Source organism: Anoplolepis gracilipes, chromosome 2, assembly GCF_047496725.1.
Source record: "Anoplolepis gracilipes chromosome 2, ASM4749672v1, whole genome shotgun sequence".
NCBI lineage: Eukaryota > Metazoa > Arthropoda > Insecta > Hymenoptera > Formicidae > Anoplolepis > Anoplolepis gracilipes.
Window position 1 is genome coordinate 22,332,501 of NC_132971.1, and position 15,532 is coordinate 22,348,032.

At 28.3% G+C, this 15,532-nt stretch overlaps 2 protein-coding genes across 4 annotated transcripts in view; one reads left to right on the plus strand and one right to left on the minus strand.

Annotated features, from left to right (window-relative positions):
• Sec23 (transport protein Sec23) overlaps window positions 1-10,127 on the minus strand; it is a 12,584-nt gene extending 2,457 nt beyond the window's left edge. Inside the window, exons 1-11 of one of the 2 annotated variants that reach the window (XM_072887121.1) lie at window positions 9,915-10,127; window positions 9,404-9,686; window positions 8,980-9,066; window positions 7,734-7,980; window positions 7,371-7,620; window positions 6,629-7,279; window positions 6,391-6,544; window positions 6,076-6,227; window positions 5,751-5,925; window positions 4,253-4,474; window positions 1,913-1,933 (exon numbers count right to left, since the gene is read on the minus strand). In XM_072887121.1, coding sequence (XP_072743222.1) covers window positions 1,913-1,933; window positions 4,253-4,474; window positions 5,751-5,925; window positions 6,076-6,227; window positions 6,391-6,544; window positions 6,629-7,279; window positions 7,371-7,620; window positions 7,734-7,980; window positions 8,980-9,066; window positions 9,404-9,682 — 2,238 coding nt within the window. In that variant the 5' untranslated portion in view covers window positions 9,683-9,686; window positions 9,915-10,127. The remainder of the gene's footprint in view (window positions 1-1,912; window positions 1,934-4,252; window positions 4,475-5,750; window positions 5,926-6,075; window positions 6,228-6,390; window positions 6,545-6,628; window positions 7,280-7,370; window positions 7,621-7,733; window positions 7,981-8,979; window positions 9,067-9,403; window positions 9,687-9,914) is intronic. The other variant, XM_072887122.1, reaches the window with a different exon arrangement.
• A 1,821-nt stretch (window positions 10,128-11,948) lies between these two features.
• On the plus strand, window positions 11,949-15,090 carry Usp14 (ubiquitin specific protease 14). Of its 2 annotated transcripts, XM_072886403.1 has the most exons (7): window positions 11,949-12,076; window positions 12,154-12,193; window positions 12,816-12,994; window positions 13,183-13,656; window positions 13,774-14,043; window positions 14,348-14,636; window positions 14,728-15,090. In XM_072886403.1, the coding sequence occupies exons 2-7, from the start codon at window positions 12,178-12,180 to the stop codon at window positions 15,006-15,008; spliced, it is 1,509 nt and encodes a 502-aa protein (XP_072742504.1). In that variant the 5' UTR covers window positions 11,949-12,076; window positions 12,154-12,177; the 3' UTR covers window positions 15,009-15,090. The 2 variants fall into 2 exon arrangements, with proteins under 2 accessions (XP_072742504.1, XP_072742505.1); XM_072886404.1 differs by having other exon boundaries at window positions 11,998-12,193; window positions 13,183-13,644.
• The last annotated feature ends 442 nt before the right edge of the window (window positions 15,091-15,532 follow it).

Below are 15,532 nucleotides of genomic sequence, written 5' to 3' on the forward strand. Positions count from 1 at the left end.
TGAGGTGGAAAAAATTCAACAATCTTGTATGACATCATAATACAATTATAAAATTTATAATCCAATAGCAAGGTACGTAAAGAGCTTTACTTTGCAAAAGGTTCGGTAGCTCTAATTTTGAAATACGTTTTAGGGTATGAGGTCCTAATAAAAATTCCAAATTTTCGACGCACTTTTGCTCACGCTACGATATTGAAAAAAATGTTGACCAAAATCGGTTTTTTGTAATATCTCCTTACTAATAGGTCCTAGGATAAAAATAGTTATTACAAATCTTGCAGAGAATTTAATTTCCTATAACCTTTTATTTGACAAACATTTTTTTCTAACAATAAGTCTAATAGATACCGAACTGTAGCGCTGTGGAGCAGATTACCGAAAAATTCCAACAACGCCAACGCTTCGTTTTCTGCAGACTTTTTTTACGAATATTGATTATGAATTAATAACAATTAATATGTAATTAATAAGCAATAATTATTTTAAAAAAAGTTTGTTTAGAACGCAACAGTCTTGGAATTTTCAGTAATCTGCTCCACCTTACATCAGTGCAGAACTTATAGCTTTTGTTAGACATATAAAAAAAAATGTTTCAAATAAACGTTATAGGAAATATATCCTATATAAAATTGGTAATATTCATGTTTATCCTAGAACTCACTGATAATAAGAAGATATTGCGAAAAAATCGATTTTAATTTTTTCAATATTTGCATATGTCCTTTCATATATTGTATTTTTTAAATATTTTCATGTATTCTTTTATATAATTTTTCAATTTTTTTATATATTAACATTGCTAACTCATTTCCACACTATTAGGAAGTTAAGTTAGTAAAGTTAATGATGCGTTTTTTTTTTCAAATTTTCTCGTAAATGGCTGAGTGTGCTACCTATCTCTTTGCTCAAGCTTTCTGGCAAAGTATTATATTACTTTTCTGGTAAAGTACTATACTAAAATACATAAAAACCTTTCTTAATTCGGTGCCTTCAAGTTCGCGCCCTTTCCTTCTTACAATTAGTTTCAAAATTTGTCGCTCAGGAAAGCGCTATGACATCATTCATGATCTATTATTACATAAAAAAAAACCCTATTTGAGTTGACGATTTCATTAATACCATGCGCATAATATTATCATCATTGTGATGTACACAATTATCAAACAAAACTCCACTATTCATTCTCGGACACCCTGTGTCCTATATGTATATGTTTTAAACTACAATCATTTTTATAACACACAAGTGTGGAAAATTATTATAATGTCATTTTGTACAACCCATAAAAATAATTAGTAAAACTAAAATTTTATTATATTTGAAACATTAAAATGCATATGTATTACCGAAAATATATTAATTGTAAAACTATATTAATTATCAAATTTATTTTCACATGATTAGCACAATGATATATCACTAATATATTATAATATATTCAGTTCGGTTCAGTTTTATATTAAAAAGTAATTTCTTGTATAAAAATAGATGAAATAAAGTGTGAAATAAAATTTTTTTTCGAACAAAACACTTTGTATGTGAAAAAATTTTATCTCTTAACAATATATTTTCCATTTTATTCTTGTACGAGAAATTACATTTTACAATACTTATATTTTTTTTGCTCTTGCTATGTTTTCCGATACAATCTACAATTAAAATTACCTAAAAAAATTTTTTAATCATCTTATTTAATTAAGAAATCATACAAAAATACTTAATTACTAAATTAATGAAATAAGATGATTAAAAAAGTATTAAAGTATAAATAAAAACAATGAATAAAATTATAAGAAGAACCAATGAGATGCATTTTCACATAATTATCAATCTGTTAATTTATCTTCAATAATCCCATCACCAAAGCAGCTAAGCAGATAGAAGAAAAAAAAAACTAAATAAAATAACACACCCCGTTAGGTATCGGCATCCCCTAGTTCACAGGATCATGGTAACATAAAATAAAAATATTAATTACAAGTGATATGTAATTTAATACATGAACATATTCATAAAAATTATTTATTCCTTTTAAATCTTGATTCTTTGATTTGAAATTAAATCTTTCATAGCAAAAATTTAATATTAGATCGGATTTTTTTAAATAATTTTATAATTTTTAACATTTTTTTTTTATAGTTGAGCCTTAAATTAAAATTTTTATTAAAATAATTTTGTGAAAAGAATGACGCCTATTTTTATTCTTTTTTTTGTCAACGAGAAATTTAAACTTTTTTTAAGCTAAACTAAAGGTTAGTTCCTTTAACTATTATGTATCACAGTATGAAAGTAGATCCCCTATCCGTTACAAAAATAATTAATACAAAAGGACACGCACCTTACAGATAAGATTGTATTACTCAATTAAAAAAGTATTAAAAATTACAAAAATACACATTTTTATTTGGAATCATCTCTTCTTTGAATTGACGCACGCACGCACGCACGCATACATATATATATATATATATGTATATATAATTTATGTAAAATTATGTTAAATTAAAATGTAAAATATCTTGTAAACTATTCAATTTTATTCATAATTTTTTACGCAGAATATTGCAAGGAATCGATTTATATAACAAAATTAGAATGATCCCATTTAAAAAACTTGAGCCCTTGATGTAACCTTGGCATTTACACCCAAGGTTAAAGTAGTGATACCATCGTGTATAACTTTCTTAAAGTCAAATAACTTTTGTACGAAACATTTTTTTGGCAAAAAACAGAAAAAAGATATTTTAGCTATTATAAAATTATATGACGCAATCTTGCATGAACTTTATGATTTGCAACTATATAGATATATTTTATAGATAAATTTAAAAATATAAATGTAAAAATATTGATCTTTTAGAAAATATTGATAACTCTTTGCGCAATTTATTTTTAAATAGTATTTGAGCAAAACTATAACAATATAGCGAGTAATCTTAGCAATATATTTGCCGTATTAAATTCAGAAAGATATTCAATAATTGAAAAAAAAAAAAAAAAAAAAAAAAAAAAAAATGAAAACATGTAGAATTATAATTATACATGAAGTAATCAAATTAGTCTATGTATACATGCTTACAAATATGCATAATTATTTTTAAATTATAATATAAAACTTTGTATTGAAGTTTGTAATAAAATGAAATATTTGCTATATATTAAGAATTTAAAATACGTGATATTTACAGGTCAATTTTTGGTAAACGATTTTATAATTGATGTTATTTACAAAAATTTATTCTGACAATACTGTTGTGTTATGACGAATCATTTTAGTGCAATTATTGAGAAATTTTTGTCAAATCATGGTGTCATTATTGTTCAATATTTCCACAATTTGCTTATCAGGATGAGATATATATATTAATTCGAATTCAAAGAAGGGATATGTGGATTCCAAGCAAAAATATGTATATTTTGTAATTTTTAATACTTTTTAATTAAATAAAACATTGGTGTCATCTGCTGACATACGTGTTCTTTTTGTGCCGATTATTTTTGGAATGGTAAGAAATTCCATTTTCATTTAATATACATATAATAGTTAGGGGATCTAAACTTTAGTTTGGCATCAAAAAGAATTTATCGTTAACAGAAAGAGCTAAATTTTCAATGGCACCTAGGCATTGTTCTTTATTTCTATTTTATTCTTGTATTTCAGAAATCCTTTTCGCTTATTGTAATTAAAATTTGTCAATTTATTATTATATATAAGGAAATAATAGTTGTTAAAAATAATTGTTGCATCAATTTTAACAAGTATAAATATTAAATGTATTTTCGCACAACTTTAATTCTATCAAAGTTTTGTACATAATCTTCAAGTATGTGATATATGTATATTCGAGTATAATAATCAATTAAATATTTTTTAGATATGAAATTTTTAATAGTTTTATTACAGTAATTTCAGTATGTCCGATTTTATAGTAATATAGAAAGTAAATTAGGCTTTTCAGGAAATGAGAACTACTTTCATATTTTTGACTTCATTTAGAGAGATATATTAACATCTATAGTTCTAGATATATTGGCATATGTAATAAAATTCAAAAATTATTAATATTTATTCTCAGCATTTTCACGAACGACCAATGTCAAAAATCAATTAGAATCAATAAAGTTCTTAAATATTATAGAGGGAATCCTTTATAATAAATTTTGATAAATATTTACTATCATTTTTTTTCGTCACACATACTTATTTTAATAAAACAAAATATCAAAATATTAAATATATTTGTTTACTTACCGCACCATAAGCATACATATTATTGTGAGTCTGACTTGGATTGACTTTACTTAATAAAAATCTAGCTTGAGAACCACCTTGCTCTGTATCAATATACCGAGGTGCAGGAAATCTACCAGCTAAGATTTCAGCTGCATCATCAACAGGCGCTGCTAATAATTGTCGGAAATTTTCATATTCTGGCAGATCTTGATATTTCAATTGTCGCCACTGCGCAATAGTCTGCAAAAATAAATTTTAATACACAATATATTAATGAATACATTTCCTTCATGAGTTTTATGTTATACATTATACTATTAAAATACAGAACTAAATAATATTTCTAGATATACTTATATCCATATTTATCTACACATACGCACGCAAAATTCTATTTCATAAGATTTCATAAGATTGTTTCTAAATAAATAATCATATATGAGCTTGTAAACTCTTGCATTTGGCAGTTTTATACATACATACACAGAGATGATATCAAGAAATCTATCACACTATTTTAAAGATCTTCACTTAATAATAATAAAAGTTCTTATATATTATTACGATCTACAAAGTGATATAAAAGTTAAGAAAAATGATTCTCAAATTTAAACTTTAGAGACAAATATCTCGGTAGAAATGCATTATAGAAAAAAATTTTATAGGAACTTGTGGGGTTATTTTTACCTGCTGTACATGCCCACCTTTAGCAGGACACCCTGTATATTATTAATTATAATACACATTTATACTCATGTGTATTATAATTAATAATATACAGGGTGTCCTGCTAAAGGTGGGCAATCTCTCGTGGGCATGTACAGCAGGTAAAAATAACCCCACAAGTTCCTATAAAATTTTTTTCTATAATGCATTTCTACCGAAATATTTGTCTCTAAAGTTTAAATTTGAGAATCATTTTTCTTAACTTTTATATCACTTTGTAGATCGTAATAATATATAAGAACTTTTATTATTATTAAGTGAAGATCTTTAAAATAGTGTGATAGATTTCTTGATATCATCTTGGAGAGCCTGTAAGTCTTTCAACTTACAAAACTTTAAAGCCGGTGGTCTTTTTTTTACTTTTAAATTATGTTTTTAGATTCTTCACATCTTTCTCTAAGAAAAAGGTATTCTTATTTCATTTCGTTCATTAAAACTAACTGTTTTCAAGAAAAACACATTTGATTGATAGAAAGTAAACCTTTATTCGTAATAATTGAATAATGATTTTCAAAACAATACAAAATTACAATGTGTATTAAAATTTATTTAAAAAAAGAAAACAAATTTAGCCAGTGATAAATAATTTTCTTCAAGTAATTGTTCTCTCTTTAATACACAATGTAATTTTGAAAATCATTATGTTGAAAATTATTATTTCACATGCCCACAAGAGATTGCCCATACTGCATATATTTTCTTTGTATATACTATATACTGAGCATCAAACAGATTTAATATATATATATATATATATATATATATATTAATTAAATACTGTTACACTTACCTCTCCATGAAATATGAGTATTTGGAAAAATGTATCCATTAATAAAATTCTCTCAGGTTGAATAGATGAAGTATCTAATAATACTGGTTCTGGAGGACCGTTAAATCCATAACTGTATAAAATTGGTTGGACCATGATTAAAGAATTTGTTAAATCTTCACGCATAAGCATATGTCTGGAATATTAAAATATATATATATATATATATATATATATATATATATATATATATATATATATATATATAAAATACAAGATGTAAATGTAAAAGTGTCAATAAGTTTCAAATATCATGTGTTTCATAAAAATAAAACACAAAACTTACCTATAAAAACTAGTTTCATCTGGCGAATTATTAAATACCTGTAAGAATTGTGATCTGCGCAAGTGATACATAAATTGTGGGTACAAAGAAAAGTTTTCTGCCAATCTAAAGCTATTTGGATCATCTTTTGCATATTCTCCAAACTTTTGACACTGCAACAATAAGATGATTTTATATCTCAAAATATATAAATACTATTTAAATATATAGATATTTGTGTGTTTATAAATCTATATGTATAATGTATAAATGTATAAAGTTTAAGCTTTACTAAATGTAACTTGGCACACAATTTTATTAATAGAAACTACTAACAAGTCTAATTAGCATACGATCGACCCATCTTAAAACATCTGGACCGTCGTCACTTTCTGCTCTAAACACAGCTAAACGTGACATAAGAACAGCTGCTGCTTCCTGATCAAATCCAGCGCTTACATGATGCAAAGACGATGACGCATCTGCCCAACTGATAATTAAAGATATTCTAGTAGTATCAAATATACATATAACATCATTATATGTAGTAACGTTTAATAAAAAATTTATTTACTTTCTTGCAATAGTAGTAACTCTAATTCTTCTTTGTCCATTGCTATGTTGATATTGGGTAATAAATTGAATACAACCTCTCCCACCTTGCGGAATTGGAGCTGTGTGTTGATTTACAACTTCGAAGAATAGTGCTGTTGTTGTAGATGGTGTCAATGAACAAAACTTCCATTGACAAGTACCTCCTAAACCTACTTCTTGTTCTCCAACGCTAGATCCTTTCACTCCTAATGATACGCAAGGTCCAATTGCTCCAGACACCTTAATTTCTCGAGATGTTTTTACTTCTAAAGTAGCATTAAATGCCATTTTCAAGTCACCCTTGGTATCCTTAGCAAATACTCGTTGAAAAGTTTGTTTGAATAAAGAAGAATTAAATGAATCCCCCATCACCATATGACCACCAGTAGAATTGCAACATTGTCGCATTTCTAATAAACCAGTTTGGTCAAGAGCACAGGAATAAATATCTATTATGTGGCCATTCGTTGCAGCGCGTGATGCAAGTGCATCATAATGCTTAGTTGCCTTTTTCATATGTTTAGCATTATCCTTTTGAATATCGTGATGTGATCTAATTGGTTGTCGTAAATCATCGGTTACAACTTGACCAGGGCCTTGAGAACACGGTCCACCAACAAACAGCATAATCCTTAAACATATTGATGGCATTGATTAGGTAGGGTCGCAATGAGACATGCAATATACATATGCACTATACTTGTTACAACATATATGAATACCTAGCGCCAGTATTTGCATAACTAGCCTCTAAGAGACCCGTGGCGACTGCCAATGCCACACCTGTAGAACGTAACGGACGTTTCCCTGGCCCAACAGGCCATGGATCACGTTGCAATTCTCCTAAAAGATCTGTCAAACTCATATCACACTTGTGTACTGGTTGCAAAAAGCGATTAGCAGGTGGCAACGGTTGCGCACTAGGTCCTCTTAGTTGATTTGGATTTTGTCCTGGAATTGGCCTGCCTATACCTATCGAAAAGCAACAATAAAATAAACAATAAAATACAATGCAATGATTAAAGATAATGGAATAAATATAATTTTGAACTTGTATCGATTAAAGATTCTTGTTGTATTTTTACCTAACATATCTTGAACTTGTTTTGGCTGAAGATCCTTGGTGCCACGAAATACATAACTTTTACTACAGCCATCACATCCTAATTCATGAACTTGAACCATTCTGCCAAATGTGATAAGACCAATCAGAGCATTGGGTGGAAGTAGAGACAATGACATTTGTAATGAATCTTTAAGTGCCCCTAATTCTTCATCATCCAGACATGTATCCACGACAAGTAAAAATATTGGTGGTAAACATTGGGCACGCTAAACAACACATACAACGCACCCAGAGATATAATAATATTTAAAATAAGATATAATTTCATAAGTGTACATATAAAGCTGTAATAAACTATGTAACATCATACAAGTGATAGTAAAAGTAATGTTATTGAGAACGGAGTTTTGAAAAAGTAAAATTAAAGATTTGTTTCAATATAACAATTCAAACGGATATATATATATATATATATATATATATATATATATATATATATATATATATATATATATACATTTTTAATATTTTGTATCTACAAATAATATTTTTTATAACATTTGTTTCCTATTTTAAAGTATTTTCTTGTTAATGGTTTTCTCTCACATCTATTGCAATATAACATAGTAGCAATATATAATATAATTTAATTTTAGAAAATTAATATAAATATATAATAATATAAATTTAGAGTTTATTATAATATAATAAGAACATTAAACACATGTTTATGAATATTGTATGTTCCTATAAATAATATATTGAAAATAATCAGATTAAATCAATGAAATGATCTGCTTATTTTGTAATCAATTGATGCAAATTACTCAATGCTACAACTAGTCTAGTAGCATCGATACACAATGAGAAGCATGATGTCCTTCTAACTTTGATCATTTTTTAAAATTATCCTGTTTGATATAGACAGAAAATTATAATGAAATTATGTACTACAAATATATAAGTTTAAGTAAAATAATACTAAAGAAAAACATTCGAAATATACTTTTTATTTTAAATTTTCAAGTAAATATTTTAATATTTTTCAAAATATATACATTTTGATAAAAATAAATTATTTTAAATGTAATTTTTATTTAAAAAATCAATAATTTATCGTATTAAACAAATAGGTAAAATAAGGCTATACAAAATGATGGCGCAATTTGATAAAATAATGAGCATATTAAATTACTGTGGCTAAACAGCTAATTTAATAAATAAAAAATAATTCTTGCTCCACTTTATAGTATCTTATTACTTACCATTATTGTATACTCGATTGTTGAAAACATTGGAATGAGTTCTGCTGGTTGATGCTGTTCTGAAATTGCAGCATATTGTGGTGGAAACTAAAAAAAAAAATAAACAATTTGAAAAATAAACATGAATATTGTATAAATTGTACATACATTGTTTAATGTGTACATGTATATGAACACACAATGACATAACGCAAGATTTGATTCTAATGCAACCTAAACCATATTATTCATCTTATTTTAATCTTTTTTTTTTGTTTTTCTTTTTGTCAAAAAAAGGTTGCATTAAGTCTGTGTCTTATTTTTCATCTGCTAAACTTACTTTTAAAATTGAACAACTATTAGCTTGAATTTAATTAAATTAAGCTTAATTTAGCTAAAATAATTTAATGAATATTATAAAAGAAAATTAAAGATTTATTCTTACAGGATTTCTCTGAAAGCAGAAATTGCAAACCCATAGTTTTGCACGATAGTCTACTTGACATAATGGATTTAAAATAGCTCTGCAAGTAGATCTTGTACATAAAACTGGATCATATTGAATCGATGGAAGATCTGCTCGCTCTTTAATTGGTTGATACAAAGTACCTAATGGTACAACTAATCTAGTAGCATCAATACGTGACGAGGGCCAAACATTCCACGTGAAACGCACACCATCGCGATCTTCATTTTGTTGAATAAAATCTTCATATGTCGTCATAATGCTATAAAAAACGCACAGAAAATAATTAATATATTTTACAATATAATTTAATCTTTATATATATATAACTATTTTATGTAGCTATATTTTTGATATTACAATTTTCTTACATAATTATTTCATTTTTGTCAGTACATAAGTGCACAATAATTGATAAATTTACGAAAGAGTAAGCCTAAAAAGTACAAAATCGTTGTAGCAGATTAGTCACAAATTAATAAATACTTACAATTATCTTTACGCAAGAAAGTAATAGAAGTTAACTAGCCCAATATAATTTTATCAATATCTTAGTTTTAAGAGGTACTATTAAATAAGAAAGTTATATGAAACATTTCTATATTAAAAAAAAATAGTAATTTTTTCTCCTTTACAACACTTTTCGGGCCACGTCACTTATGACGTGACTACTGGACGAAACTGTGGCAGTATGGCACAGACTTCTAACATTCTAACGCATGCGTGAAATATATCCACAAACTACAAACTTCTATATAGCTGTGTTTCAATCACAGACTTCCATATTGATTGTGTTCCAAAATTCGCTGCCAGTATGTTATCACCTTTGCCTAGTATTTTTAGTGAACAACAAAGAATGACAATATGCTGGCAGTACTGACAGTGAATTTTGGAACACAGCTATTATAATTAGATCGCTGGCAAGCTAACTACCACGGACTATGGGCGTTTTCCAGCAAGTGACACAGACGACACAGTGTCCATTAGTATGAGGGAGAACATTCGTTGTGTCTCACTTACACTAATAGACACTGTGTCGTCTGTGTCTTTGTTGGAAAACGCCCTATAATATCAATCACAATTGAGTTTAGAAAAGAATCATGAATATGATTGGTTAATTTCTTAACCAATAAGTCTTACGTCTTAAAGTCTCATTGTAGACTACGCTTTAGGAAGAAGGGGACGGAGCAAAGGTCGATATTCATAGGCTTAGTTTATACCGACATATTTTGATACGTGTACTAAATACTACTGGCCAATCACAGCCATTCCATTTTTTAGAAGACTGGCTATGATTGGCTAGTATAGTACTTAATACACGTATCAAGTGCTCGGTGTAAACTAAGCTATAGTCCAGTATTCATAGTCCATTCTTATATTCAAGCTCGTCTTAAGCGTAGTCTACAATGAAACTTTCAGATGTAAGACTTAAGAAATTAACCAATCATATTCATGATTCTTTTCTAAACTCAATTGTAATTGATTAATTTCTTAAGTTTTACGTCTTAAAGTCTCATTAGCTGGTATTTATAGTTTGATCTTATATTTATGGCCGGTATTCATAATCCGATCTTATATTTAAGATCGTCTTAAGATCTCGTTCAACCAATAAAATAATGCTATGCGGCCACTTCATTGGTTGAACGGGATCTTAAGACTATCTTAAATGTAAGATAGGACTATGAATACCGACCATTGTAGACTACGCTTTAAGTAGGGTCTTAAAATTTTATTCGGCCATCTGATTGGCTGAACGTAGTCTTAAGTCGACTAAAAACATGTCTTAAGATGATCTTATATATAAAAACGGACTATAAATACCGGCCATAGTCCGATCTTATATTTAAAACCATCTTAAGATCCCGTTCAACCAATGAAGTAGCCGCATAGCATCATTTTATTGGTTGAACGAGCTCTTAAGACGACCTTAAATATAAGATCGGACTATGAATACCGGTCAATATATCGGTAATGGGGATACGATTCATTGGAGAAGTACAGTCGGACCTCTTAAGGCCGGTCTATAATGGCAGTAAGCGGTACAGAGTAAGGAGTATGAAATGGGATTTGTCCATTTCGTTATTACTCCCGGCTTTTAATTCGTCAGTTGTTACTTCTTACTCCTTACTCTGTATCGCTTACTGCCATTGTAGATGACCCATAAGGGCCGCAGCACAGACTCTTGCATAACGCATAATGCATATACATAAAGAACCTAATTGGTCTATAACACATGCATAAGGAATTCGATTGGTTGAATTCTTTATGCATGTGTTTATAGACCAATCAGTTTCCTTATGTATTTGCATTATGCGTTATGTAAAAGTGTGTGCGGCGGCCTTAAATAAAGGCGAAGGTGAGCAATTGCGATTGTCAAGTGGAACATATCTCAAGTACTATACTAGCCAATCATAGCCATTCTTCTAAAGAATGGAATGGCTGTGATTGGCCAGTAGTATTTAGTACGCGTAACAAGTATCAAAGTATGTCGTTGTAAACAAGGCCATAGTGACTATCTCAAACCTAAACGCATCCTTGATCAGCTGACCATCTATCTGTTAACTGATAAATTCTTTGTAGCGTCACATGCACATGCACGATACACGATACCCACAAGTGTCGCGAGTCTGACTTAGCATTTTGCGGTTATATGTAATCATTATTATTGAAAAAAAATCTTATATTAATTTGATACTTTGTAAGTACATTAATATATTTATATATTGCAGTGTGTTACGTACAAGGAATAAAATATGCCTCAATACACAGGTATGTACTCGATTATCGTAATGTTTAACCTAAAAGTGTGTAAATATTAAATATTAAGTTATTTAGTCTTAGACAAAAAAAAAAAAAAAAAAAAAAAAAGTGGAGAAAGAATTTATTATTATTTCTTTAGCACACATATGTCTACTTATATTAAGAGAAAAGAAATCTTATTCTAATTATTGAAAATATAATCAAAAGTATTTATGCTTGCAAAGATAATCTAGCAGGTCTAGAATTTAATTTAAATGTGAACTTGGATTAATCTACTTTTATATATTTTATTTAGATATAATTATATTTTTGTTATTAACATTACAATTACATGCAATGTTTCATTAATCATAAATTGAAGTTTTCATTTAACAAGGCTATATCTTATATGATTTTTTTTTAAATAAAAAATTATGTTTTCGACTGTTTTATATTTCTTGTACGCACATAAGAGAGATGTATACAATATATACAAATATTTTTGCAATTCTTGCTCAATATTTCATCTCTCTCTCTCTCTCTCTCTCTCTCTCGCTCTCTCTCTCTCTCTCTCTCTCTCTCGCTCTCTCTCTCTCTCTCTCTCTCTCTCCTTCTCTTTCTTTCTTTCTTATAGGTTATCGATATGTTTCAGTTAAAGTTAAATGGGGTAAAGAACTCTTTACCAATGTGGAAGTTAATACAGAGGAAGAACCAATGTTATTTAAAGCACAGCTCTTTGCTTTGACTGGGGTTCAACCAGGAAGACAAAAAGTTATGCTCAAAGGAATGACACTCAAGGATGATGATTGGGGCAATTTGAAACTTAAAGATGTAATAAAAAAAAAAAAATATATGTATACATATAAATTATTGACTGGTTGTGACCTAAATTTTATATAAAGTTATAAAATTTATTTATTATTATTATATTGCTTTTATATAAAATTATATGAAAATTATATTATAGAAGTTATTTTATATTAGGTTAAAAGATTTATAATTTATGTACATTGTATTAGGGTGTCACTGTACTTATGATGGGTTCTAAGGAGGAAGATGTACCTATAGAACCAATGGAGAAACCAATATTTTTGGAAGATATGAATGAAGCTGAATTAGCTACAGCTTTAGATTTACCAGCTGGTTTACATAACCTTGGCAATACTTGTTATCTGAATGCAACAGTGCAGTGTTTAAAAACTGTGCCAGAATTACGAGAAGCCTTGAAGATTTTCCCAGGTGGCTGGGCAACAGCTGCAAGTTTATCGTTACCTGCGCAAAGTATAACTGCTGCATTAAGGGATTTATACGATAATATGGACAAGGGAACGTCTAGAGCACCACTTGTTTTAGTTCAAATGCTGCATTTAGCTTTCCCAAGATTTGCAGAAAAAACCGAACAAGGTGTATTTCAACAACAAGACGCAAATGAATGTTGGATGGAATTGATTAGGATGTTGCAACAAAAGTTGCCTGCAAAGGTTATCGATAATGTACAATATATGCTAACAGCTTTTTTCAACTTATCTCTTACATATATGCATGCATATTACTTATCCAAGCAATTTATCTATAAAATAATTATCAAAAGCTTTGTGTATTTCTAATAGAACAATGCAGATATATCGGAAGATGATACCGAAGCTTCTAAACCACGTTCATTTATCGAACAATATTTTGGAGGTATATTTGATTATGAATTGAAATGCATCGAATCCGAGGATGAACCCGTCACCACTGGAAAAGAAGAATTTTTACAATTGAGCTGTTTTATTTCTACCGATGTCAAACACATGTATTTCGGACTTAGAAACAAAATGCAGGAGCAAATTACGAAAATGTCTCCGACACTTGAAAGGAATGCCGTTTATACAAAAACGGTATTTAAATTACACATATACATACAGCTATTCATGTCATAGTAAAAGAAAAAAATAGAATATTTAAAAATAAAATAATAGAATTGAAAAGATTAAATATCCAAATTTATTAATGAATTGTTGATCTAAATTTATCTTAAGAAATGTTTTACAAATTTATGTGAGAATTGACATATTAAAACTATAAATTTCAATCTTTGAGTAAATATTTTCATGTACATTTAAGTAAATGCAAGGATTAATTATTGTCATCTATGATAATTGACTAAATATATATTGTACATATGTTGTGTATTTTTTTCAGTCAAAGATTAGCAGGTTACCAGCATATTTAACTATACAGTTTGTACGGTTTTATTACAAGGAAAAAGAAGCGATTAATGCAAAGATATTAAAAGATGTTAAATTTCCGTTGGAATTTGATGCTTTTGAATTATGTAGCCCTGAACTTCAAAACAAACTTTTACCGATGCGTGAGAAATTTAAAGAATATGAAGATACTTTGGTCAAAGAATCTTGTAATGCAAAAGCTGGAGATAAAGGAGATAATGTAAAGAAAATAATAAAACAAGAACCATTTTGGTTTAAAAATGGTAAGAATATGAAAAAAAGATGTGAATTGAAATTCATTCTCACATACATTTTACAAATTTTATATTACATCATATACTCATAATATTGCAGATTTAGGATCAAATAATAGCGGTTACTATAAGTTACAAGCAGTTCTGACGCATAGAGGACGTTCCAGCAGTAGCGGTCATTATGTTTCATGGATTTGTCAAAAAGGTGATACATGGATGAAATGTGATGACGATGTTGTTACGGCTGTTACTACCGAAGAAGTTTTAAAACTCAGCGGAGGCGGTGATTGGCATTGTGCATATGTTCTTTTGTACGGCCCGAGAATCTTGGAAGTGAAGGAGGACAATATGGCCGATAATACAAACAACACCGAAGCTTAACAGCCAAATAATTGATTCGAAGAATTGCGCTAGACAGGAAATTACTTGTGTTGTTGCTCGTTCCGTATGAATATTCATTTGTTTTTATACCAATTAATACCAAGTGTCATTAAAATATCATTGCTATTAATAACAATGTGCTACAATGTTATTATGCATACAATATTTGTAATTTAATAATTTCGGCACGCAAATATGAAAATAACTTATTATCTATAATAATTTTGTAGATAAATATGAGTAGAAAATAAGACATTGATCAGATTTGTTTTTATTACAAAATCATGAGCATGTAGTAAGTAGTAAGCATGCATGCAACAAAAGTCTACATCAGGCAGAGTAATTATTCTGCATATATATATGTATGTGTGTGTGTGTATATATATATATATATGTGTATACATATATATATATATATATATATATATACACACATACACACATATATATATATATATATATATATATATATATAAAATCCAAGTGTGCAAGTATTGTTATTTATTGTCTACTGAAATTGTGTA